General features: G+C 41.8%; 1 protein-coding gene across 1 annotated transcript in view; it reads right to left on the bottom strand.

Annotated features, from left to right (window-relative positions):
* Window positions 1–27,079, bottom strand: part of pth2ra (parathyroid hormone 2 receptor a) — a 98,467-nt gene that overhangs the window by 49,316 nt on the left and 22,072 nt on the right. The window contains exons 3-5 of the mRNA XM_087988585.1: window positions 11,193–11,303; window positions 10,959–11,080; window positions 10,646–10,740 (exon numbers count right to left, since the gene is read on the bottom strand). Of these exons, the coding sequence (XP_087844711.1) occupies window positions 10,646–10,740; window positions 10,959–11,080; window positions 11,193–11,303 (328 nt within the window). The remainder of the gene's footprint in view (window positions 1–10,645; window positions 10,741–10,958; window positions 11,081–11,192; window positions 11,304–27,079) is intronic.

Here is a 27,079-nt window from a genome sequence, read left to right on the forward strand (position 1 = left end):
CGCAGTTGCTGTAACCATTGGTACTCAGACTAATGGCACAGTAACAGGGGCAAGAGGAAACCATGATTTCACACCAGGTACTGCTTCCTCACAAGGAGATTGGATGGTGCCACATACACCCCACCCATGGAGAAACAACCTCCTCAAAAGTCAGACCACTCCAAAAATATGGTGAGATCAACAGAAATTAGATTTTTGCTGTGATGGTCTCTGTGGTCTCTAAAAGCTATGACATGAATGGATGAGAAACACAAAGCATCCACAAGGACCTTCCACCTTCACCCAGCCTGCCACCCTCAACCCTGTGAGAGTTCAAGCTGAGGAAGGTGAACCTGCCTCTGGATCGTCTAGCCTCAAATGACCCAGGGTTTTCCAACTAAACTCTAACAGGCTCCACTACATGGAGGCCTCCCTCCACCCCATCTGTGGACCTAGGTTTGCACTGAACTGGGTATGAGGGAAAGGAAGAAAAGAACCTTATGAGGTGGCATGGGTGACATTATCATGTTTGTAAACATATATTTACTTTAAATCATCAGCTTTGTGAATGATTGCCACTTTAGCTGCAACTACAGGAAGGAATGTACAGAGGCTGGCCAGGCTTAGCACCTTGTGATGTTCCAACCCTGCCTGGATGATAGCTACAATTTTCATAACGCCCAGTCTAACGTGAAACTTTGTTAGGATTGAATGAGGGAGCATCCAATGTTGCAAAGGCTTCCGTCTGTATGTAATCTTAACTTTCATTAAATAACGTGAACAGCATCGAAAAATCAAAGTGTTAAGCTGCCCTTGCAGTTAGCATTATACGGGAAATACTGACCTCAACATCAAGATTTATGCAGTTAATGGAAGACAGCTTCATGCAGCTTAGTTCCATTGAAGAACATTCACAAAGAAGTCCTGCCTGTATTACTTTGGCCAACTCTGTTGTGTTGTAAGATGCTGTTTGTTCTGAAGAACCCCTCAATTTTCTTTTAAAAGCAAACTACTGCAGATGCTGAAAACACAGAAAATGCTGGAGAAATTCAGCAGTTCAGGCAGCATCTTTGGAGAGAGAAACAGAGTTAACACTTTGAGACAGATTTGACTTCAGAATTGTAAGGGATCGAACAATTTTTAAAATACTTTTGAAAGAGGTGGAGGAGGATTGAGGGGAACATAGTGTCATAGAGATGTACAGCATGGAAACAGACACTTCGGTCCAACCCATCCACGCCGACCAATTATCCCAACCCAATCTAGTCCCACCTGCCAGCACCCTGCCCATATTCCTCCAAACCCTTCCTATTCATATACCCATCCAAATGTCTTTTAGATGGTGTGGTGGCCATGTGCAAATGACAAAGGGTTTTTAATCGTGGTGAAAGAGAAAAAGTGATGTGAAATGGATATAAATTAAGGTGCGAAAGATAGGGAATAGGTCCTCGCTAAGCAAGCTACAAACAAGACAAAGCTGTGAGGAGGGTTAGGTGGGGAACAATGTAACAAATATGGAGAACAGACAACATGCAGTCAGACTCTCCAGTTGTGGAATTCAATATTGAGACCATGAGGCTGTGAATTGCCTAATCACAAAGTGAGGTGTTGCAATTGAGCTTGCATTGTGCTCCATTAGAACATTGCAATAGACCCAGCACAGAAATGTTAGCGTGAGAGCAAGGCGATTTAATGAGTTGACAAACAACCAAGCAATCAAGGTCTTTACTATAGACACATTGGAGGCATTCTGCAAACCAGTCAGCTAACTCATACTTAGTCTCACCAATGTAAAGGAGACTGCTCTGTAAGGAGCAAAAAACAGTAAAGCAGATTGAAAGTACAAGTTATAACACGATTCACCAGGAAGGTATGTTGGGGCCTTGCACAGTGAGGAGGGTGGAGGTTTCAGGGCAAGTGTTACACCTTCTGCAACTATATGAGAAGATGTCATGCGAGAGTGAGGAAGAATTGGGAGCATGAGGAAGCACCATCCTCACGACCTGTCCTACCTGCCAATCTTCCTTCCCACCTATCCGCTCCACCCTCGTCTCCGACCTATCACCTTTATCCCCACCTCTATCCATCTATTGCACTCTTAGCTACCTTATCCCCAGCCCCAACCCACTCCCAGTTATCTCTCTACCATGGAGGCTCCCAGCCTCATTCCTGATGAAGGACTCTGCCCGAAATGTCGATTTTCCTGCTCCTCAGATGCTGCCTGACCTGCTGTGCTTTTCCAACACCACTCTAGTCTTGCCTCTGATCTCCAGCATCTGCAGTCCTCACTTTTTGCCAAGGTTACCCATTTCCCAACCTCTCTCAGATCTGAAGAATAGTTACAGTGGACTCAAAATGTTAACTTTGTTTCTCTCTTCACCTTACTTGTCACAATGATGCAGATCTCACGGATCCTCATTGTCCCCATCCAATATGTTTGGTGTGGCCTCTAGTTATTTGGAGCAGGGATTCTGAAGATCGAGTTACATCCTGTCTGGCTAGCACTGGTACAAAGCTTCAGGCATGACCTGCATGGAATGTTTGTGTTGATGCATCAACCTCTGACCCTCAGTGACCCAAGTGGAAGAAGATATTGCTTTGCAGAAACATTGGACAACCTGAAAAGGCATTCTGACCTCCACTGCTGGGGAGAATATCATAATACTTCACCTTTATCACTTATTTTTTTCTTTATTTATTCAAGGGCTGAGGGCATCACTGGATAGGTAGCATGTGTTGCCCATCCCTAATTGCTCAAAGGGCGATTAATGTGGGTGTAGAGTCACATGTAGACCAGACCAGACCAGGTAAGGATGGCAGTCTCCTTTCCTAAAGGATGTTAGTGGCATTTGAACGAAGATGAGTGACTGCGGCTTTCATACATCCTTACTGCATCATGATGGCACCAAGGACTGGAAGCTCTGCAGTAGGGGACAACTCCACGTCAGATACTGGCCCTGGACTTGCGGATGCTTTGTGTCTCTCATCCATTCATATCATGGCTCTTAGTGCAGCAGCCACAGAGACTATCACAGCTCCAGTGCCTGATTCCAATGAAGACTGTCCCAATGAGCATAACAACTTGATAGAAGAACTGGACATCTTTTCTCGACAGCAAGAATCTAATTTCTGTTGATCTCGCCGTATTGTTCTGGCATTGCGTACAGCTTTCAGTAGTTGGGAGGACTCAACCCTTTAAGTCTGATTTGGTCTTGAATGCTACTGGGTTTTCCTAATATCACCATCATATCCCTGGACCATCCTTTAACGTTACTTAACATAACAATTTAACATTACTTTACAGGTTGCGACAATAAAGTTCACAAGCATGTCCCAACTTTTGCATTTAATAGAATTGTACAAAAATGGTCATACCCTATAACCACATAATGAGCGATATGAGTTGTGGGTTTAATACCTGCCATACCTTATATTGTTACTGTGCTTATTATAGTGGGGAGGCAGCAGCCGGTCCCTGTACATATGAATAGTCAAAAGACAGGGCTATTGCAGAAATTAAATAAGGCTTCAGTCAAAAATTGAAGGATTGTAACAATGGTTTGAACTGCCCCGAAATTTGGCTAAATGGTCATTTCAGAGACAGTTCGTGGATCTCCGTCCATGACCCCTTGTGGTTTTTCTCACTCAATTTCACGCTGCATCCTAATTAGGTATACACCCCACTTTGACAGTGTCATTGTTGTGTTCACTAATGCTGGGACTTTGTAGTGTTCTTGACCCAGCATGCAAAGCAGCGTTACACCGCAAGATGTCAGCGAGTTCCGAAATGTAGGACTGAAGTGCCGAACTGTATAACTGAGTCTAAGAAATGCCTGAGATGGTGATGCTGGTGCTTTGTTGCTGCCAGCCTCTAGAGATGGAGCGTGGTCTCTGTCCATAGGGCATTCTCTGAGATGTTGAGGTATGCTGGCTATGATGAATGCCCACAGAGGATACTTGCGTGCTGTTGCTGCCAAGCAACTGCTCCAAATTTGCTCTGTTTAGCTTCTCTCCACTACCTGGGAAAATAGCAACTGGCATATAAATGAAGTGAGATTAGGTAATAATATGCTAATACACGTAAATGGTCTCCTCAGTGCTCATTCGTGGACTTTTTATTTAGTGGTTAAAACATTCATGTGGAAAACTGAGTTTTCTTTTCCTGATGTTGAGAAGCTGTTTTTCACTCTCACCAAATTTTCCTAACTTTCCCTCCATCATTCAGAGACAGAAAATCTAGCCCACTATTACCCTACCTTCGGAGAGGAAGCTTCACTTCTCATTAGTGTCTGTCTGAAATGGTGGATTGATGTGCATAGAGAAATTATGTGATTTCTTTGGAGAAGGTGGCCTTTATTGCTTTTCACTGATTTCACACACCTCCATACCCCCACTACCAATCATCAGCTCATGAGAAGCACAGAAGAAAAAAAAAATCACAGTTCTAATTCTTCACACTAGTTTCTCACTATGAGTTTCCTAGTCTGTTTCCACTCTCCTGCTCGTTTCTTGGCGAAAACCTCCCATTCCTCTTGAATGTGCTGTTTTCAAAATTTGAGTTATTTCTGACCATTAACTCTATGATTGAATCCCTCTGATTGGGTTACCCCTGTCGCATTGTTGATTAGAGTTTTATTAAAGTTACAGAAGATATGTGAATGTCACAAGAGTAAACTGTTTTTCTTCAACTTTCTCAAATTGTTTGCAGCCTTTGGCACCAGCCTCCAATCATGTCTTTCATTCTTCATCATCTGAACTGATCTGCCTTTGCTGGTTCTATCCTTCTCAACTAGAGAATCACCTGCAATGGTTCCTGTTCCTGATCCAGCACCATGACCTTTTGTGTTCCCCACAGTTTTATTCTTGGCCCCTTCTATTTCCCAGCTACATGCTACCTCACGATAACATCATCCCTAAACCCAGGACAGGTTCCACTTTTATGCTGACAACACTCAGCTCTAGCTTACCACCATCTCAGTTAGACCCTCTATTGACTCTGATCTGTCAGACTGGGAGTTCAATATGGAGTACTGGATGAGCAGAAATTCCCTCAAACTAAATATTCGGCAAACTGAAGCCACTCTCTTTGATTCCTACCACAAACTCTGCTCCCTAGCTACTGACTCCATCTGTCTCCCAGCAACAAACTGCAACTAGATTGTTCACAAACATGGTGTTGTGTTTGACATTGAGACAGATACCCTGTGACATAGTGGCTACACGACCAAGACACCTATTTCCCCTTTTGAAGCATTATCCAGCTATACCCCTGCCTCAGCTCATCTGCGGCTGAAACATTTTTCTATTAATTTCTTATCTTTAGACATAACTATTCCAATGCTTTCCTGTGTATCTTCCCATTACCACGCTAATTAAATTTTAGCTGATGCACAACTAAATAGTGGGAGCAAGGAATCAAATGTGGAAATATGTGATATATCAAAGAATAGAGCCAGGGTAAAGGAGGAAATGAAGATCATGGGAAACGAAGGTCAGAAGATGGTGAGGAGGGGAGGACAGAAAAAGAAACCCTGTGAAAACATCAACTAAGACTAGATGTTACAAAAATCTAGAAAAAGACAAAAAGTGTCTGTATCTGAATGAGTGCATCACTGATAACAAGGTTAACAAACACTGAAGTAAATAAATACAATCTAATAGCTATTGCGAAGATATCTCTGCGGAATGAAAATGATTGGGTCCTGAATATTGAGGGTCAAAACATGTGGTGCTGGAAAAGCACAGGTGATCAGGCAGTATCCAAGGAGCAGGAAAACAAAATGTCGATTATCCTGCTCCTTGGATGCTGCCTGACCTGCTGTGCTTTTCCAACACCACACTTTTTGACTCTGATCTCTAGCATCTGCAATCCTCACTTTCGCCTGAATATTGAATATTGAAGAATGAAAAAAGGTAGAGAGGAGCACTCAAGGATAGCATTTGTACAATATTCGAGAGATCAAGGTGCAGCATTGGTTTGGGTGGAGATGAAGGACAGTGAAGGAAAGAAATCACAAGTTAGTGTGGTCTACAGGCCTCCTACCTGTAACACAATGTAGGAGAAAAGTAGACAGGAAGAAATATTGGGTGATTATGATAAAGGAATGGCAACAGTTGTGGTTTAACTATAAATAGAATGGAAAAAATCAGATTAGCTGTTGTAGCTTAGATGAGGAGCTCATAGAAGACTTTTGAGCTGGTTTCTTAGAGAAGCAGGTTTTGGAACCAAACAGAGAACATAATTTATTTGACTTGGTTCTGCCTTCACTGTAGAAGATAAACGTTTGAAGGCAAAGAGGAATTTGCCAAAATTATAATCACAAAAGAAATAGTACGAAACAAACTAATGGAGGTGAAGGCTGACATGTCTCCAAGTCTAGATAGATTTTAACCATAGGTCCTTTAAGAAATTGCTAATGTGACAGAATGTGTTAATTTTCCAAAATTCCATTGATTCAGGCAAAGTTCCTTCAGACTGAAAAGAAGTGAATATGACCTCTTTATTCATGAAGGGAGGGAAACAGAAAATGGGAAATTATAGGCAATTAGCCTGATATCCATCTTGGGAACGGTGTTAGAATTAATCATAGAAGAGATTATAACTGTGTGCTGAGAAAAAACCCAAAGTAGTCAGGATGGCTTTGCTGAAGGGAAATCATTCCTGATGAAGGACTCGTGCCCAAAATGTCGATTCTCCTGCTGCTTGGATGCTGCCTGACCTACTGTGCTTTTCCAGTAACATACTCTTGACTCTGATCTCCAACATCTGCAGTCCTCACTTTCTCCTGAAGGGAAATCATGTATACTCAATTCATTGGAGTTTGTTGAAGGAATAACATGTGCTGTGAATATAAGAGAGCTTGGAGATATTTTGTACTTGGATCTCCAGAAAGAATTTGATAAGATGCCAATAAAAAGGCTATTGCATAAACTCAAAGTTCATAGAGTTGGGGTAATATTTCAGATGGTTGAAAGATTGGCTGGCTGGCAGTAAAAAAAGAGATCATGAATAAATGGGTCTTTGATTGGCAGATAATGGAGTCCCACAGGGATCTGTACTGGGTACACAAGTTTTTACAATTCACAATGACATAGAGGAGGGTAGCCAACAGATCAGAAAATGTGTTGTGAAGAAAAAAGGAACCTACTGATGGTTATGGCTTGGTTGAGAGAGTCGACAAAAATCTGGCATGTGGAATATAATGTGGTAAAATGTGAAATTGTTTACTTTGGCAGGTAAAAATGAAAACTAGAATATTACATAAACAGGGACTAAGTGCAGAATTTCAAGGTACAAAGGGATTTAACTGTTCTGGAGTATGAGTCACCAAACATTAGTATGGTACAACATGAAATCAACAAGGCCAATGGAATGCTATTCTTTATTACAAGGGAAATTGAGCAAAAAAATTAAGGAGGTTATACTTAGTTATACAGGGCATTCGAGAAACCACATTTTGAATACCTTTTGCAATTGGTCTCCTCATTTAAGGAAGGATGTAAATGCATCGGATGCAGTTTAGAAGATGTTTACTTGATTGATACCTGGAATGAGTGGGTTGTCTTATCAGGAAAGGTTGGACAGACTTGGCTATTTCCATAGAATCTGAGTAAGAGGTGATTTAATTGAAATGTACAAAATCTTGAATTATTTTGACAAGGTCAACGTGGGAAGGACATTTCCTCTTCTGGGTCAGTGCAGAACTAGGAGGCACTCTTTAAAAGTTGAGTCATCCATTTAGGATAGAAATTGGTGTGGGGGCGGGGGGGGGGGCGAAGATTTTCCTCTCAAATGGTTGTGATACTTTGGAGCTCTCTGCTTCAGAAGGCAGAGTCATTAAATATTAAGATAGAGGTAAAGGGATTTTTGTTAGGCAGGGAAATCCAGTGTTCTCAGGTATGGAAAGATGGGAATGTGGAATTCAAAAAATGTCAAATCAGCCATGATCTCATTGAATGATGGATCAAATTGAAAGATCCAAACAGTCAAATTCTGTTTGTCTTTCGTATATTTGCTGCCCATATCCCAAATTGCTTTCACTCAGCCAACCTGCATTCATTAGCCCACATTTTATCCCACTCTGACAAAATTCCAAGTTTTAAATTCTGATTCTTGTTTTAAAAATTCTCTATGGTTTGCTCCCTCCCTATCTCTGTTGCTTGCTTCTGCAAGAAGATCACTGCACTCTTTCAATACTTGCTCACACGACTCTGAATTTAATTGTTCCATTCTTGGTAACCTTTAGATGCCTAGGTCCCGAATTTCAGAATTCCCTCCTTAAACATTTACATCCCTGTTCCCTTTTTCAGGATGCTCTTTAAAACCTCTCTCTTTGGACAAGCTTTCAATGATGAGTCAACTATCTCTAGGTGATTAATGTTGAATGTTGTTTCTCACCCTGCTCTGAAGGGGTGTGGAATGTTAATGATTCTATATATATTTAAGCTATTTTTGTTGTAATTTTGTGGATGCTGCTTTAACAATAGAGTTTTCTTCAACCATCTCCTAATTCTTCAACCTTTTCTTGTTCTTAACATTTCACAGATCAACTGAAACAATCTGCACATTTTCCCTATTATAAACCTTCACTGTGCTGAAAAAAAAAAGAGCACGGAGGATAGCAGGAACACTCCCTTTTACTAGCAGGCAGTGAGCTGTCTCCTGCAAACCTCAATCCAACAAACATTGCTGAACTTAGCCAAAGGAAGTTGGCTACCAATAGTGGTCAGAGATAGAGAAGTGGGGAAACTCTTGAAAATCCCGACACATGCTTGAATGTTTCATCATCTCCTTGAATGTACAGGAAATTTCTCCAATTGCTCACATCTTTCTTCATAATTATAGCCTCTTCAGCTTCACAATATCTGAGAGAAGTACCCGAGTGTTTTGTGCATTGTACTGTCTTACATAACATTCAAGTTTAAGACAGCTGTTTTTAAGAGTTTGACAGTTTCCGTCTCTAGCTGTTCATTACCATGGAACCCAGTGAGATGCAACTTCCGTAACTCTAAGATGAGTTTAGGTCCCATATCAAATCCAGTACCAAACTTCTTATTTGCACTTCCACATTTCAGACACTACAAGAGATGCAGTCTGGCTTTGTAAGGTATGCTGGATAGTCTTATTGTTAGTATCTTGAAGACCAGTTGGGAGGGTTAAGAGCTCTACAACATGAAGGAAATGGAATGCGGCCCTAGCAGAATGTGGAATAGAATGAAGGTTACATGTAAAAACACAGGTGTGCTGGAGAGAGCAAAGGCTGGCCTGAGTAGATAAAGTAACCAGGAAGACTATTTAATGGGATGGGTAAGTACCACAACAACTGAAAATAAGTTGAAACACTTGTTTCCAATTGATTGATTGCCCTATATTGTCACATATTAACCCAAACTAGCCCTTGGGACTGACTTCCATGCTAACTGCCTGACAGTCAGAAACATTGCACAATACAATATTGCAAAACAAGTTGAAACATTTCAAATAAACTCCCAGTCCTTTCTCTAAGTCACTGCAAAGCCCATATCAATGTTAGTAGTACTGAATCTCTTATTTTAACACTGTTCTTAAGCATATGTCTTACGAATGTGAGCAATATACTGACAAATTCAACATTCGGTGCACGATATAGATTACATCTTCTTCATTTATTAGATAGATGTAAGCAGTATACTTGTAGAGGACGATTCCATAGGACAGAAGGATGTCCCAATAGTTAGCTTTGCTTTGACTTGCAGATAGTCTGTGTTTGTAATGTAGAATGTGTGGCTGGTGAATTAGTTCTTCCAGAAACCTAATGCAGCATCAGTTTCAATAAGTGTCAGTTCTTACAGTGTTTTAAATGCCACATATCTTATTCATTTAACTTGTAGAGTTGTTATTTAAAAGCTGCATGTATATGACCAAGTTGTGTGATGTAACCATTCCAGTATGAACTGTGAAGAATGGTAATACATCACATCCTGAGCCATTGATCTTCCTCTGCTTTGCTCCTAAATAGTGAACAAAATATAAGGGATTCAGGGAAAGAAGAAGAGATAATCATTTTCTCCAACTTGTCTTCTAAACACAAGGAGGCGTCTTCAGCTGACATCTGCATATGGACATTAATCAGAAGACGTTGTGATTTGAACCAGCATCCCTATGATAATTATGGTGCTCTAATAGCTGCCCTGCTGAGCTCAGCTAAGTTAGCCCAGGCTGGGCCCTTTCTGTTTTAGTTGATTTAATGCTCTCCCTGGTGTCAACATTATCCACTCAACAGTTAGATTAATAATTTCTTCCTCCCACACATAAGGTACATTTATTTTTCAATTTACTGCTGCCAAATCTAAGCTTCATATAATTCAAGCATGTGTCAGGATTTTCAATACTTTCCCCACTTCTCTCTGACCACGATTGGTAGCCAACTTCGTTTGGTTAAGTTCAGCAACGTTTGTCGGATTAAGGTTCACAGGAGACAGCTCAGGCTTTTGACCAAGTTCTGTTAGTAACAGGGAGCATTCCTGCTGTCCTCCATGCCCATTCCTGATTTTCCATCCATTTACTTTTGTTTCTGTCACACCCAGTTCTGTCCTAGCTAAATTGTAAAACAAAGAGTACCCAGTTCTATTCTTCTCATTATTAAAATCGCAATGGACAAAAGAAACACAAATCTTTTTCACTTACTTGAAATATCCTATAATTACAATCGCTATGATCAATGAGCAGAGAGACACGGAATATCCAATGGTATACATTACATATACCCGTTCAAAGAACTCCTGTTTAAAAATACAACGTATCATCCAAAGTTAAAAAAGCATTACTGTTCAGTAAAAAAATAGTTTGAATTTCATCTTTACTAATATATAGCTATAAATGAATCTGAAAAGATCATTACTAAGTATTTGGGATGAGATCAGACTCCCATGATAAAGTCCCCCACTCAAACCAACCCCCATCCTAGAGACTGTCAACAAAGAAAGATTTCAACTTTTACTTGTCTATCGTTATTGTCCGGCTGCAGAAAAGTGAGGCATTCTGTGTAGTTTGTCCACGTTCGGTTCAGATCTTCAACAAACTTCCACATTCCATCATTATCGCACTGGCGATAGGCGAACCCTGAAGGAAAAGAAACGCCATGCTGATATTTTAAGAAATCACTCTGGACCAATTAACCTTTTGCCATTGAAAGGTGTAGAGTTGGCAATAATGAACGAACAAAGCACAGTACCTTTATGATTAAAATCATAAATATAATTCGGGCACCGAACAGCAGTGAGCTCTCCTGGGAATCCGCTTGGCCAGCATGTTAAGCCATCCCATTCCGGAATACAGAATCCATCTGAAAAAGTACAGGACATTATTATGGCATAGAAAGGAACGGTTGAGTCCAAGGAACATTGAGTGCACCAACAGTGATGGCACCACAGCTTATTAAAGCTCTCTTGTTTAGCTGAGAATTGAATCCATTGAATTTATTGAATCCAACAAATTAAACACAGTCTGTTAAGCAGGACTTGAGCACATATTAGGAGAACACACAAAGCAGCAGTGATGGTTCAGTATTAGCATTCTTGCATTTGAGAGAGGAAGTAACATATTTAAGTCCCACTGCAGGACCCTGAGCCCAGAATCTTGGCTGGCATTCCTGAGTAAAACTGATAGAGTGCTTCACTGCTGTCTTTCAGGTGAGGCCTAATCCTATTTTAATTGGGAATGCAGGGTATTTACCTGAATCCAGAAGGAGCCTCATTCCTCAATTTAAAGTAGACTCTTGTCATCTACTTGTACTCTGATGGAATAAAGTGGTGGGTCTCTTGCTGGTCAGTTGGAGCTCCTTGTCACTTCTTTTCAGCAAGACCTGCTGCATTAGGTGTCTCATGGGTACTAAACTAGGCATCAGTGAGCCTTCCCAGCTGGCAGCTGGCATTGTATGCAATGCCACCAAGGGAGAGCTAGTTGCTGCTGGTAATACACCCAGGAAGAGGCTTGGGGCAATAATTATCCACTTGAGGTCCTCAATTGGAAGGTCCTCTTTCCTGGCACTAGTTTTTAACAAAATTCACTTTGGACTCCAACCCTTATGTTTGAGCCAAGACTTTAGCTTGGCTAAGAACCTATACTGGGGAACCTGTACAGATTAAGGGCATGATTTAGGTTCCAGTCTCATATGAAAAGCAGTTGGTTCAGTTACGAGCTGATAACAATAAAAGGACCAGGCCCAAGCTTGATGGGAGGAAATTGGTTGAGAGAGATTCACCTTGATTGGCTCAACATTTTTCAATTAGAAAACGGCTGCCTGAGTGAAGTCCTAATTAAGCACCCAGAAGTCTTCAAGGAATGTCTAAGGACTATCAAAGGAGCCAAGGCCACCCTGCATGTTGACCAGGCAACAATTCTATGATTCTGCAAGGTTCACCCAGTGCCATTTATGGGCAAAAGTAGAGGCAGAAATCAGGAGGCTGGAAAACAAAGGAATCCTCAAACCAGTGCTGTTTGCCAAATGAGACAGCACTAGGCATACTGATCATAAAGGCTGACGGGTTGGGAAACCTTTGTGGGGATTTTAAACAAAGGGTAAAACACTTTTCACAGCTAGATAAATACCCAATCCCTCGCATAGAGGATTTATGCACAATGCTAGTAAGGTGGCTGTCATTCATGAAGCTGGAAATGAGCATGCAGACCGCAATTGCCATTAAATGAAGATTCCCAGAAGTAGGCTACAATTAAAACTTATAAAGGTTTGTACCAATATACAAGACTGCCATTTGGGCTATTGTCAGCCTGTACAATTTTTCAGCGAATGATGGAAAACATTTTGTAAGGTCTACCCCAGACTGCCATTTATTTAGATGATGTTTTATTAACAGGGTTGACAAATAAAGAACACTTAGAGAACTTTGTCATAGTCCTAAGACATTTTTCCAGGGCCATGAACCCCCACTAGGTCTGCTTAAAGAGGACAAAGCAGTGCCGGCCATAGGTTGAGGTCATATCCAGCAGTGGACTGTAATACTAAGTGCATATAATTACAAATTAGATCACCATCACCCTGGAGTCCAAGTAACACATGTGGATACATTGAGCCATCTCCCATTAGCAGATACATCACTGGTGGTACCACAAATGGAAAAGTCTGTAGTGGTATTCAATTTCCTGGACACACTCGCAGTCACAGCTGACAATATCAGGCTTTGGACACAGAAAGATCCAGTCCTATCAAAACTGCAACAACTGGTGGTGATGGCAGAAAGCTAAAGGCCCATAACAACTAGAATTAAAACCTTCAGATCCACTACAAACCTACTGACTCCCACAGTTACCTTGACTACCTCCTTCCTTTAAAAACTCTGCCATTTTCCCAATTCCTCCATCTCCATATCATTTATTCCAATGATGCCAAATTCAACAAGGGAACCTCCGAAATGTCCACCATCTTCCTCAACCGAGAATTTCTCAGCACCTTAGTTGACAGGGTCCTCAGCCATGTCTGAATCAACACCCGCACTTCGACTCTCACTCCCTCTCTTCCCTCCCATAATACTGATAGAGTTCCCATGGTCCTCACTTACCATCCCACTAGCATCCACATTCAAAGGATCATTAGTCACCATCTTCTCCACCTCCAGCGAGATGTCACCATCAGATACATATTCCCCTTCCCTTCCTTGTCAGCCTTCCATAAGACTGTTCCCTCCAGGTCGCCCTAGATCACTCCCAAAAACAACACCCACAACCCAAATAGTGTCTGTTTACTTCCTCCCTCTTCAGTATCCAAGGGTCCAAACACATTTTCTGGCTGAAATGTCCCTTTACCTGCACTTCGCTCGATCTAATTTACTGTATTCGCTGCTCACAATCTGGTCTCCTCTACACTGGGGAAATGAAGCATAAACTGGATGATTACTTCACAGAACTCTTGCACTCTGTCTGCAAAAATGACCCTGAGCTTCCCATTGCCTGCTATTTCAACACATCATCGTGTTCCCTGGCCAACATCTCTGACTCAGGCTTCCTGCAGTGCTCCAAAGCTCAGCGCAAGCTGGAAGAACAGCACCTCATTTTCTGCTTGGGAACTATATAGTTTTCTGAACTCAATATTGAGTTCAACAACTTTTTGGCTTAAGATTTTCCCTCGCCCTTAACCCAACTCCCACACCCCAGGCCTTATTATCATAAGGTCTGCTAATGCACACAGCCCATTATTAGCCACTAACAGTCCCAGTTAATAGCCTTCATTTTCCTAGCCTGATCATTTCCTAGCCTGATGGGGTACTGGGCTAATGGTCGGATACTTGGTAGTGTGGATGAGCAGAGGGATCTTGGTGTCCATGTACACAGATCTTTGAAAGTTGCCACCCAGGTAAATAGTGCGGTGAAGAAGGCATATGGCGTACTGGCTTTTATTGGTAGAGGAATTGAGTTCCGGAGTACTGAGGTCATGTTGCAGTTGTATAAGACTCTGGTGCGGCCGCATCTGGAGTATTGTGTGCAGGTTTGGTCACCATACTATAGGAAGGATGTGGAGGCACTGGAACGGGTGCAGAGGAGGTTTACCAGGATGTTGCCTGGTATGGTAGAAAGACTGTATGAGGAAAGGCTGAGGCACTTGGGGTTGTTTTCATTGGAGAAACGAAGGTTTAGAGGTGACGATAGAGGTGTACAAGATGATTAGAGGTTTAGATAGGGTCGACAGTGAGAATCTTTTTCCACGTATGGAGTCAGCTATTACAAGGGGGCATAGCTTTAAATTAAGGGGGGGGTAGGTATAGGACAGATGTTAGGGGTAGGTTCTTTACTCAGCGAGTCGTGAGTTCATGGAATGCCCTGCCAGTAGCAGTGGTGGACTCTCCCTCATTATGGGCATTTAAGCGGGCATTGGATAGGCATATGGAGGATAATAGGCTAGTGTAGGTTGGGTGGGCTTGGATCGGCGCAACATCGAGGGCCGAAGGGCCTGTACTGCGCTGTATTCTTCGATGTTCTATTCTATGTTCTATGTTCTATGTTCTATTATCCAATCCTTTGTCTGTCCAGTGCCCTTCTCTCTTGGGGCTCTAGCTCCACCTACTGTTTACTCCTTACCCCTCCCCATCCTATCTTCTGCATAAAAAACATTTATCCAGTTACCAACAGTTTTGAGGAAGGGTTCACTGGACCCAAAACGTTAACTCTGATTTATCTCCACAGATGCTGCCAGACCTGCTGAGGTTTCCAGCGTTCTCTACATTTTACTGAAAGTAAGTTGAGGACTTTGGAAGAGTGGAGGAACCTGGGGTTTATTTTTATGAGACATTAAAGGCCATGCGTCATGTTGATGAGGTTATTAAAAAAGCTGATGGAGTGATAGATTTTAATCACACAGGGTACAGTAGAAACCAAGGGGTGTGGTGAGCTGAAAGGATGTTAGAACAGGATTTTGAGGTTTTAGAGAAGGGCATAGTCCAGTATACTATGAGCCTACCTGGAATGAGAAACACTAAGAACACCTTAAAAAAATAGTATGGGGAGCAGGGAGTTTTGTTTGATCTTGTAACATAGACTGGAGGGAATATTTCCTACTCTGGGCTCCTTAAACTCAAAGCATACCTGATATTTAGCTTCAGGTCTCATAGTAATTGACCTATTAGCTTCAGACTTCATACGGGACAGGATATGATGAAAGTTTTTAAATTATCAAATGATGAGATGAATTAGAGAATTAAATTGAGTCCACTGTATCTGTAGTACCTTTAAAAGCTTTGGGCACGCAGGCAAGCACTCCCAGTCTGCAGCTGCCCTGCATGGGTGCTGGCAGTTACCTAATACATAGCCAACAGGGGATATCAGAGCAGTACCTCCCAGGCAGGGTTCTGAAGGTTCTGCTGGATGGGATGGTGCTGAGATGGGACATCGCCTGCCCCAAGAGCTAGCTGTAGGGACCACAACACTGGACCATGCCGGTCTTGCCCATAGCTGATACACAGATTAATACTGTCTCAGTCATCTGGAAGGAATGCTCAACACTGTAAGAAAAAAGTCAATAACCTTCTTCACTCCACTCACTCAAATGCCACCAACAGCCCACACTTACCCTATCTCTGCTACTGCCAATTCCCATTAAGGCACATATTCTACCACTCTTATTATCACCTGCAACATCTTTATAATTGCTCTCACCCATGTGACCCATGACACCATTAACAGTGCACACCCTCTGAGCTACCTACTCAGTAATCCTGTCCAATAGCTTTGAAGTGACAATGATACTGCACAATGATAAATGCTATTAAATAGTAAGTTTGCAACATAAGTCTTGACATTTTCTCTCTGTGACATGCAATGAAATATGTAAAGGTTACAATGTAGAAATAGGGCATTTGTCACACCAATCCATATCAAAATTTGCCTGCTCCATCCCCACTCCCCACCATGAAAGCAAATAGTATTCCAACTTATCTGTCCCTATATCCCTTTAACATCCCCACGTGCAGTGACAATAATACCTGTGTCATCTGATTTCATCTCCTGTAATACCTGGCTTGCTCTTATTCCATGATAACAGCCTGGAAAACAACAAAATGGGTGGTATGATGTGTGTAGCCTGCAAGGAAATGCTATGCTTTGAATAAAACAAATTAATGAAACCCAATGCTTTGTTCAAGCAGTGGGGGGAATGAAGTTTGTAAACATTGGGCTTCGTGGTCTTGTACAAAGTGAGATTTGGCCAGCAACAAACTACTGATTGGTTCTGGAGTTGTGCCAAGTTGTAGATGCCAAAGGCCATCACCCTGACAACAGCTATCTGATTCCTGAGTAGCTGAACAGTTTGTGGATGAGAATAATACTGACAGAAGCTTTCAGACTGCTGAAACGGCAGTAAAGTACTTAAAGCCTGAAGGGAGCCAATTTATTTTCTCTCATTAGTTGCTGTAAGTTGTTGCTTTTAATCGATAAGTCAGACTCTTTATAACTTGTAAACCAATCGCTGTGTGTCTCCTATGGAGAAATGAAAGAACTGAAGGACTGGGGAAACAGAAAAAAACCCTTCCATCAAATCCTGAGGACAAATGTTACTAACCTGCTTCCTCTTCCCCTTCACCCATCTACCAACGTCTTTTGCCTGTCTGTGTGTGTATGTAAGTGGGACTTACAAAGGAATTAGAGTTTTTTAATTGTTAGAACTATACTTTGACAGATCTTTTCTTTATTCATTCATGTTCTTGGGCATTGCTGGCTGACCAACACTTTTATTGCTCATCCCTAGTTGCCCTTGAGAAGATGGAAGTAGGTTGCCTTCTTGAACCGCTGCAGTCCATGTGCTGTAAGTAGACCCACAATATCCTTAGGGAGGGAGTTCATTGTTGTGATGTCCTTGGAATCTATTTATTCATAATAACTAGTAATTCTTAATAATTCTTAACACAGAAACCTATCCTGTGTTTTCTGTTAACCTGAGTCTATCAGATGGGAAATTGGAGGTACTTGCATACTTTTATAAATCTTTAATTTTTGTAATGACTCTGAAAGTAGCAGGGCTTGACTTCCAGCTCATTCAAGACGACACTAAATGGTGCCGAAAGAAAAGAAGGTTGAAGGGATATAGGGACACATAAGTTGGAATACTATTTGCTTTCATGGTGGGGAATAGAGGTGAGTAGACCAGTTTTAATATAGATTGGTCTGATGAATGCCATATTTCTATGTTGTATCCTCTACATATTTCAATGTAGAATATTGCATGTTACAGAGAAAAAATGTTCAGTCCTACGTTGCAAACTTACTATTCAATAGCATTTATCATTGCACATCATCACTGTCATTTCAAAGCTGTTGGACAGGATTATTGACCACTCAAATTACTTAGAAAGGCAGACAGCATTGGTTTGTATTGAAAGGTCCAAAACCAAACTGCAAGTCTCAAAATAATTCACAAACAGGTAAATTTCTGTTATTTCTTGTCCCAGAAAATGAAGGAAAGATTTCTCAGAAAGAAGTAAACAAAATTATTTTTCAGTAAAATCAATGTATCAGTATAAAATTCATATGCTGCACTGTTGGATTTCAAATACAATGCTGAAATTGTGACATGAGAAACTGAACAATTGAACTAAGACAGGAAATGTGCTTGGAATTCATCCTCAAAGGGGGAGAAACTCATTTCACAACCATCTGTTTTTTGCACCTAATGTCAATGTTGGACCTCATAATCTGCAAAACAACTGCTGTACTTGAATTTAGACTCAGACAACATTGGATGCCAAGGTGTCCACACCAAAGAGGCATTGGGTTCCTTAAAATTATAAATTGTGTTCTTAGTCGAGTTGTATGACACCAAAGGGAAAATTCAGATAAAATGAATAGAACTCGCATTGTCCTGGATGCTGAAAGGCCAAACTGTCAAGAATTGCTGGAAACCACTAAAAAAACAGGGCCCAGAAATTTTATTGTTGCATACCTCGGAATAGTGGTAGTCCTCCTGCTGGTCCCAGTAAAGTATTTAATTGGTACATTCAAAACCTAAGGTGGTAAATTACACAGGTCTGTTAAGATACATCTGAGGATCCTTAAAGGACCAAGAAAGGAAATTGCAGAGACACCAGGTACAAGTCTTCCACCAATCTATTGGAGAGGTGCTTGGGGACTAAAGGAAAACAAATTAAATCCATAGTGTGGAAAAAAGGTCAGAAGATTGATCAAAGAGTTTGAGGTCTATTTTGGGGAAGGTATGGCAATAAATGTTAAAAATAAGTTGATTGAGGACATAGATTTGGACTAAACTTTGCCAGTAATTTGGGGATGGATTGGGAGGTCAAAAGAGTTGAAAATGTTGTTGGGCGGCATGCCTGAAGTCTTTCTGCCATCTTGCTATTTCATGAGCAGCAGGGAAGGTCAACTACTGCAGGCTCAGTTGAGACACTTAAGAGGCCATTATCAATGAATACCACTCAGTGACCAGTTCTCACCTCTGCAAGCATTCTGCCCTCAACGGGAGGCTTGACACTGTGTGGGGAGACTGTACAATAAAACTGAGGGCCTTCCAGGGGACTCTGGAAATATTTCCTCTTTTTTGGACATTTCCTGGCCCTATCAACAACAATAGCGTGGCAATGTTGAACCTCAATCCTGAACCCCCAGATATACCTGGCTCCACACCCCCAGCCTGAACTTAACTGTCTTCAGAGTATGGTATGTATGGTTATTAATGCACACTCATGTTGTATGTGCACCCCCAGCAGTTGCCGTCATTACCAATGGCACTCCTGGGCTACTGGCTCTGTTATTGGGGTAGCAGTCCCCATAGCAATCACCAGATCAGACACAATTGGGAATCTGTCAACCACAGCCAGACTAAGCAAGCTCCTCTCCTGCTTTAGGTCCTACCACTGGATCATCAGTCTCAGATCATTTTAAAAAAATGCTTAACTGTGGAGACAGGACATGGTAACTACAAAGAAAATTCTCTTTGCTGCTTTATTTGTGATCTATCTACCTTGCAGAAAATGTTGGAACCACTCAATAGATCAGACAGCATCTGTTGATGTTGATAGTGTGGGATGTAAATAAAGCTTCAAAGCGAATTGGACAGGTTGAGTGAGTGGGCGAAGGCATGGCAGATCCAGTATAATGTGGCTAAGTCCAAATTATCCACTTTGATAGGGAAAGAGAATGGCAGAGTGTTATTTAAATCATACTAGATTCCTAACAGAGAAATGGTGAGGTACAAAGGGACCCGGGTGACCTTGTATGTGGGTCACTGAAAGCAAGCACACAGATGCAGTAAGCAGATTGGGAGGAAAATGGTATGTTGACCTTAATTGCGCCAAAGGGTTTGAGTACAAGAGCGAGGATGTCTTACAGCAGTTATATAGGGCCTTAGTGAGGCCACACATATTGTATGGAAATTTCACTCCTTACCTAAGAAAGAATATACTTGCTGCCAAGGGAGGGCAGCAAACGTTCATCTGACTGGTTTTGAAAATGGCGGGATTGTGGTATGAGGACAGATTGGGTTGACTGGGTCTATACTTGAGTTTAGCAGAATGAGAGGGGATTTCACTGAAATCTATAAACACTGGCAGGGTTAGATGGATTGGATGTTTTCTCTGGCTAAGGGGTCCACAACAATGGGTCACAATCTTAGAATATGTCCATTTAGTTCTGAGATAGGAATACATTTGTTCACTAAGAAGATGGCAGACCCATGGAATTCTAGACCACAAGGCTGTGAAGACCAAGTCACATGTTTCATAAAATAGATAGATTTCTGGGTGCTTAAATGCATCAAAGGTATTGAAATAATTCCATAGAGGCTCGTTCTCTCTGACACCAAGTTATCCTTTATTTCCACATGAACAGTCTTTTAGTGTACTACTGCCTCATATAGAGTAAGGTACCAGGGTGTCAGCATCTCTGGCATTCACTTTTTTTATCTGCCACCCAGGGCTCCCTGATTAGACCAGATAAACAGCCCCAGTGAGGGAACTCATATTCTATGAGGTCCAGCTGGTTAACCTTGTTACAATCTCTACAGGTCTGGGGAGAGAACAGGAAGCAGTGCGGAGAACATGACCCTGTCTGTATCAACAGTGCTGAGCTGGAGATGTTCGAGAGTGATGATCACCAATAATCTGTCAAGATGCATCCACATCAACGCTGTAGTTAAAAAAAAGAGCAAACCCAACACCTCTATTTCCTTAGAAGGCTAGAAAGCATCCTACCCAAATGCATCGCAGCTTGGTATAGCAATTGCTCTGTCCAAGACCAAAAGAACAGACAGCATGAACATAGCCAAGTCCATCATGCAAACCAGTTTACCATCCATTGACTCTGTCTACACTTCCTTTTGCCTCAGGAAAGTAGCCAACATAATCAAAGACCCTTCCCCAACCAGGTTATTTTCTTTTCCAGGCAAAAGTGAGGACTGCAGATGCTGGAAATCAAAGTCTAGATTAGAGTGGTGCTGGAAAAGCGCAGCAGGTCAGGCAGTATCCGAAGAGTAGGAAATTCGACATTTCGGGCAAAAGCCCTTCATCAGCCCTCTACATTTTTTCCCACCCTCTTCCATCGGCCGAAGATACAGAAGTTTGAAAACATGGACCAACAGATTCAAGAACAGTTTCTTCTCCAGTTACCAGACTTATGAACGGACTTCCCATACAATAGAGTCGTTCTCTCTTTCCACCTTCTCTGTAGCTGTAATACTGTGCTGTGCATTCTGTTCTATTGCCCTCGTATACTAATGGAAGGTATGATCTGCCCGACTAGTATGCAAAACAACATTTTTCACTGTATTTCAGCATGTGACAATAACTCAAATCATCAAGAAGGCAACTGAGATAGAGGATCAGCCATGATCATATTGAATGGCACAGCAGTCTCATTGGGTCAGGTAGCTTAATCCTTACTCGATCTTCTAGGTTTCTATGGGTGTTAAAACTCTCAGCTGGATGGCAGTTTTGAAGAAGAGCCAGAGGTTTCCACCCATGCAATATCCTGCTGTACGTTTATCGCTCAGCTAACACCTAAAACAATGGTAAGGACCTTATCACATTCCTGCTTGTGTCACATTCCTGTGGACAAATTCACCGCATACATTTCCAAACTTATTACAAGGGTGTGTACTCTTCAAAGGTACTTCATTCACTATTAAGGTCTTTGAAGTGATGAAACACTGTACAGTTAGTATTCTTTCTATCTGTTGGTCCTTGGAACATGAAGAGTTCGCTGGACTGGTAACATTCATGAAATGTTTGGGGGTGTTTAACCAAAGCTTGGAATCTTCTGTGGCCCAGATTGGTGTATGTAAGGCACAGTGGAGAAAAGGTTGTTGGAGTCAAGAATATGAGGAATGTAAAACGTTGACTTTAAAAAATTCCATTTATGTTTGATGCATTTTGCTTTTAGTGGTAGACAGAAAGGAATGACTAATGGCCATTGCAGCTGATAAATGTGGTTTAAATATGCAGCAAATGGTTAAATCAATGAGTGTTTCACATTGCCATTACTGCAGTATGGTCTTTGACTCAATTCTTGCTTCAATGTGAAAGCATTTGAAGCCATGACAGACATAACAAAATAGCAGCAGACAGATGGGACAGTAATGAGTCTTTTACAGCTTCACTAAATATAAATAAAAGTAAGTTTCCATGGTTTTCTTACTAACACAATTCGCAAGTCATCTCAGTTGCAGAATACATTACCAAACTGTGTCAAAATTCTACATTTCAGCACAACACACTGGTGCTCTCCCAGAATACACTGACAAGAATTTTACTCCTTATTCCATTGGTTACGTATTATTTTTCTGATAATTGATGGGTTGCTCTTACAATAAATGAGATATTCAGACTATCTAATAAAATCAGTCTCATGTTCACACAGTGACAAGTTCCTTTCTATACCCCATGAAGACCTTCCTTGGTGAAAAGTAGGTTAAGTGGCAATGAGTGTCTGTATTATGAATATTAGCAAGTGAACGTTACAAACCTTTAGTTATGGAAATATCAAACAGTAATCTCAAATGTAACACTGTTTTTACAATACAGATTTTGTAAACACTATAGGAATTCCATCGAATCATATTGAATTTCCAACAAAGAGACAGGCCACTTGACTGAATCAGATGCCAGTGTTTATGCTCCACCTGAGTCTCTTACCACCTTTCTCAATTAACCCCTTCAGTTGGCTTTATTATTTTCTTTATCACAGTTTCATTTAATTTTTCCTTCAATTTATTTATACAATTCACTTCAACTAGTTCTTGTTAATAAGTTCTAACCCCAGTAATGTAATGGTTATGTTACTGCAGTAATGGCAATGTGATAATCCAGATATCGACAAATAATCTAGAGGTATGGGCTGGAATCTTACCATGCAAAGGGGTATGCCGGGAAGCTGGAAGACAGGTGGAGTGCAGGTGTGTGGTGCAACTCCACGTCAACACTTACATCTCATCCAGCAGTTAAACAGCTCCCATCATCCTGAGGGTCAAAACATTGTCTCTTAGAGCTTCTAGCCAATCAGAGTGCTGGCGCTGATGGCTGCTAATGGAAATTCTCCTACTCTGGGAAAAGTGGCATGGACACCAGCCTAGGAAGAGGAGCAGGGAGTCAAGGTCACCACAGTTGATCATGCAGGTCCTTGGTTGGTGAGTGCAAAGAAGTAGTCTTGCCACCAGGATGGACCTTGCTGCCAGCTGATGCCTCAGTGGATCACAGTGTGCCAGTTTCAGATAACACTGCTGACTTTAAGAACACTGGGGAGGTGATGGTCTGGTGATATTATCGCTGGTCTGCTAATCCAGAGGCCTAGATAACTTTCCTGGGTACCTACCTTGGGTTCAAATCCCACCATGACAAATTGTGGAATTTGAATTCAACAAAACATAATCCGGGAATTAGGGATCTAATGATGACCATGAATCCATTGTCAATTGTTGGAAAATCCCACCTAGTTCACCAATGTCCTTCAGGGACCTTCTGGAGCTACGTGTGACTCCAGACCCACAGCAATGTGGTTGACTTTTAACTGTCTTCTGGCAAATTAGGATGGGCAATACATACAGCCAGCGATGCCCACAACCCATGAATTCAGAAAAGATTTACAAGGATGTTGCCAGGATTGGAGGATCTGAGCTATAGGGGGAGGCTGAATAGGCTGGGGCTGTTTTCCCTGGAGCGTTGGAGGCTGAGGGGTGACCTTATAGAGGTTTACAAAATTATGAGGGGTGTGGATAGGGTAAATAGGCAAAGTTTTTTCCCTGGAGTCAGGGAGTCCAGAACTAGAGGGCATAGGTTTAGGGTGAGAGGGGAAAGATATAAAAGAGACCTACGGGGCAATTTTGTCCACATTGAGGGTAGTACGTGTATGGAATGAGCTGCCAGAGGAAGTGGTGGAGGCTGGTACAATTGCAACATTTAAGAGGCATTTGGATGGGTATATGAAAGGGAAGGGTTTGGAGGGATATAGGCCGGGTGCTGGCAGGTGGAACTAGATTGGGTTGGGATATCTGGTCGGCATGGACGGGTTGGACCGAAGGGTCTGTATCCATGCTGTACATCTCTATGGCTCTAAAACAAAAATTCACCATGTGGTCTCCCCGTCCCAAAATGACGCTGGCAATGGGGCAAGGCCCTTAATTGGCTATTGAAATGGCTCTTCCATATTGGGAGGCTTCATCATCTCTGACAAAAATGCCATGACAGTGGGAAGAGAATAGGCATGCTAGCATCACATTCCAACTCAACATTGTTGTAACCCCTTTCCAATGTCCCAGCCAACTCCTCAAAGGCTCAAAGCTCTAAGCATGAATTAAAAGTAGAGAGTAAGTTTAAAGAATCTGGAAATGTAAAATTATAGAACTTTTAATGCAAAGTAATATAAACAGTAATATTTTTAATTGTCAATTACTTTGTTACGTTTACTGAAAATAGAGTATTTTCCTGGAGGCATCAGAAAAATTAAAGATTTAACGCACATGCAGAATTCCCCAATAACACTCCGTACCTTTTAGACACAGTTGACAACAAGCATGGACCAGGCTTCTCTAATGAACATGGATTACTATTTGTGACAAATAAATAAATTAAAACTACAGATAAATAATTAACAACCATCAGAGTTCACAGAGATATGTTTCTGTTTGTGTGAAGGCTGGTAGGTGTAGGGAATACTTAATAACTAGAGAAATTGAGGCTCTGATCAAGAAAAAGGAGACATACATCAGGTATGGACAGCTAGGATTGAGTGAAACCCTCAAAGAGTACACGGTCATAGGAGTATACTTAAGAGGGAAATCAACAGGGCAAAATGGGGATATGAGATAGCTTTGGCAAATAAGGCTAAAGAGATTTTAAAGAGATTCTACAAATACATTAAGGGAAAAAGAGTAACTAGGGAGAAAACAGGGTTCGTGAAAGATCAACAAGGCTGTCTATGTGTGCAACTACATGAGGTGAGTGAGAGACTAAATGAGTGTTCCATGTCAGAACTTACTGTGGATAAGGATATGAAAACTACAGAACTTGGGGAAATAAATCGTGATATCTTGAAAAGTGTCCATATTACAGAAGACATGGTGCTGGATATTTTAAAATGCATAAAGGTGGATAAATCCCCAGGACCTGATCAGGTGTATCTCAAAGCCTTGTGGGAAGCTAGGGAAGTGATTGTTGGCCCCTTGCTGAGGTATTTGTATCATCGATAGCCACAGGTGAGGTGCCAGAAGACTGCAGGTTGGCTAATGTAGTGCCATTATTTCAGAAAGATGGTAAGGAAAAGCTAGAGAATCCAGTGAGCCTGGTGTCAGTGGTGGGTGAGGGGACAGCACAGTGCCTCAGTGGTTAGCACTGCTACCTCACAGCCCTAGGGACCCAGGTTCAATTCCTGCCTTGGGTGGCTGTGTGTGTGGAGTTTGCATCTTCTCCCTGTGTCTGCATGTGTTTCCTTCAGATGCTCTGGTTTCCTGCCTCAGTCAAAATATATATGGATTAGCTGTGGATCTGGATGGGATAATCTTCAGCGGGTCTTATGGAGTTGTTGGGTCGAATGGCCTGCTTCCTTACTATTAAAATTCTATGAAGTTGTTGGGGGGCATTCTGGTGGGCAGGATTTACATGAATTTGAAAAGGCAAGGTTTGATTTGTGAGAATTAACATGGCTTTCTGACTGGGAATTTGTGTCTCACTAGCTTGATTGAGTTATTGAAGTGACAAAGAAGAGTGATGAAGGCAGAGAGGTAGACATGATCTATATGGTTAGCAAGGTTAAATCACATGGAATCCAGGGAAAGCTGGCCAGTTGGGAACAAAATTGATTTGAAAGTAGGAGACAGAGGGTACTGATGGAGGGTTGTATTTCGGACTGGAGATGTATGACCAGCAGTGTGCTACAAGCCACTGCTTTTCATCATTGATATAAATTATTTGGATGTGAATATAGGAGGTTTGGTCATTACATTTGCAGATGACATCAAAATTGGGGAAGTGGACACTATGTCAAAGTAGGAGAAAGTGAGGACTGCAGATGCTGGAGATCAGAGCTGAAAATGTGTTGCTGGAAAAGCGCAGCAGGTCAGGCAGCATCCAAGGAGCAGGAGAATCAACGTTTCAGGCATGATCCCTTCTTCAGGAATGTCAAAGTACAATGGGTCCTTGGTCATATTGGCTAATGGGAGTTGGAGTTTAATTTAGATAAATGTGAGGTGTTTCATTTTGGTAAGGCAAATCAGGGCACGACTTATATAGTTAATGATAGGGCCCTGGGTGATATAACCATGCAAAAGTGCCTACTAGCTGGAGCTGAAAATGTTTTGCTGGAAAAGCGCAGCAGGTCAGGCATCATCCAGGGAACAGGAGAATCGACGTTTCGGGCATAAGCCCTTCTTCAGGAATGTCCAGCTACTAGCTGGAGCCCAACTGAACTTCAAACAGGCACTACAACTGGCTTTACCATTGGTGAATGTGGCAAATGGAGCAGATGAGTTGTCGGGTATTCCAATGGAAGTGGACACCGTTGGCCAGTTTGACTGAGCTTGGGCAATTGTGTAGCCTCACTAAAGATATATCCAGATCAGAGGGCAGAGTGAAAGACTGTGAAGATCATTCAATGGTCCCAGTTCATGGGGTTTCCAGAGATGGTCAGGACCTTGCTTCATGATCCTTCTTCTCCAGCTACTTTCACTTGCATGCAGGAGGCACAAGGTGGCTGGTTCCCTCTTTTAAAATTTCTAAATTTTACTGGTTTAGAGCCATATTTTGTAGGAGCTCCTAAGGGATTAATAAATTGGCTTCCCTCAGGCTTAAGATGGTTCTTACTGCAAAGAGAAGAATTAGCCCCCAGCATTCTGGAGATCCAATGGTTTCTGCTTATTTCATCCAAACTGACAGGAACCAATCGCAGAACTATAAGCATGTAGAAGACTTCTGTCATTGCTAATTGGCCACACATCAATAGACCAATCAACTATTTGTTGTCATTTTCTGGATTAGTGGTGCTGGAAAAGCACAGCAGTTCAGGCAGCATCTGAGGAGCAGTAAAATCGACGTTTCGGGCAAAAGCCTTTCATCAGGAATACATGAAGAGTGCCTGAAGGGTGGAGAGATGAAGGGCTTTTGCCCGAAACGTCGATTTTAC

The sequence above is a fragment of the Chiloscyllium plagiosum genome, unplaced genomic scaffold (assembly GCF_037043375.1).
Source record: "Chiloscyllium plagiosum isolate Xiang-an unplaced genomic scaffold, Cpla_swu_hap1 HiC_scaffold_7, whole genome shotgun sequence".
NCBI classification, from domain to species: domain Eukaryota; kingdom Metazoa; phylum Chordata; class Chondrichthyes; order Orectolobiformes; family Hemiscylliidae; genus Chiloscyllium; species Chiloscyllium plagiosum.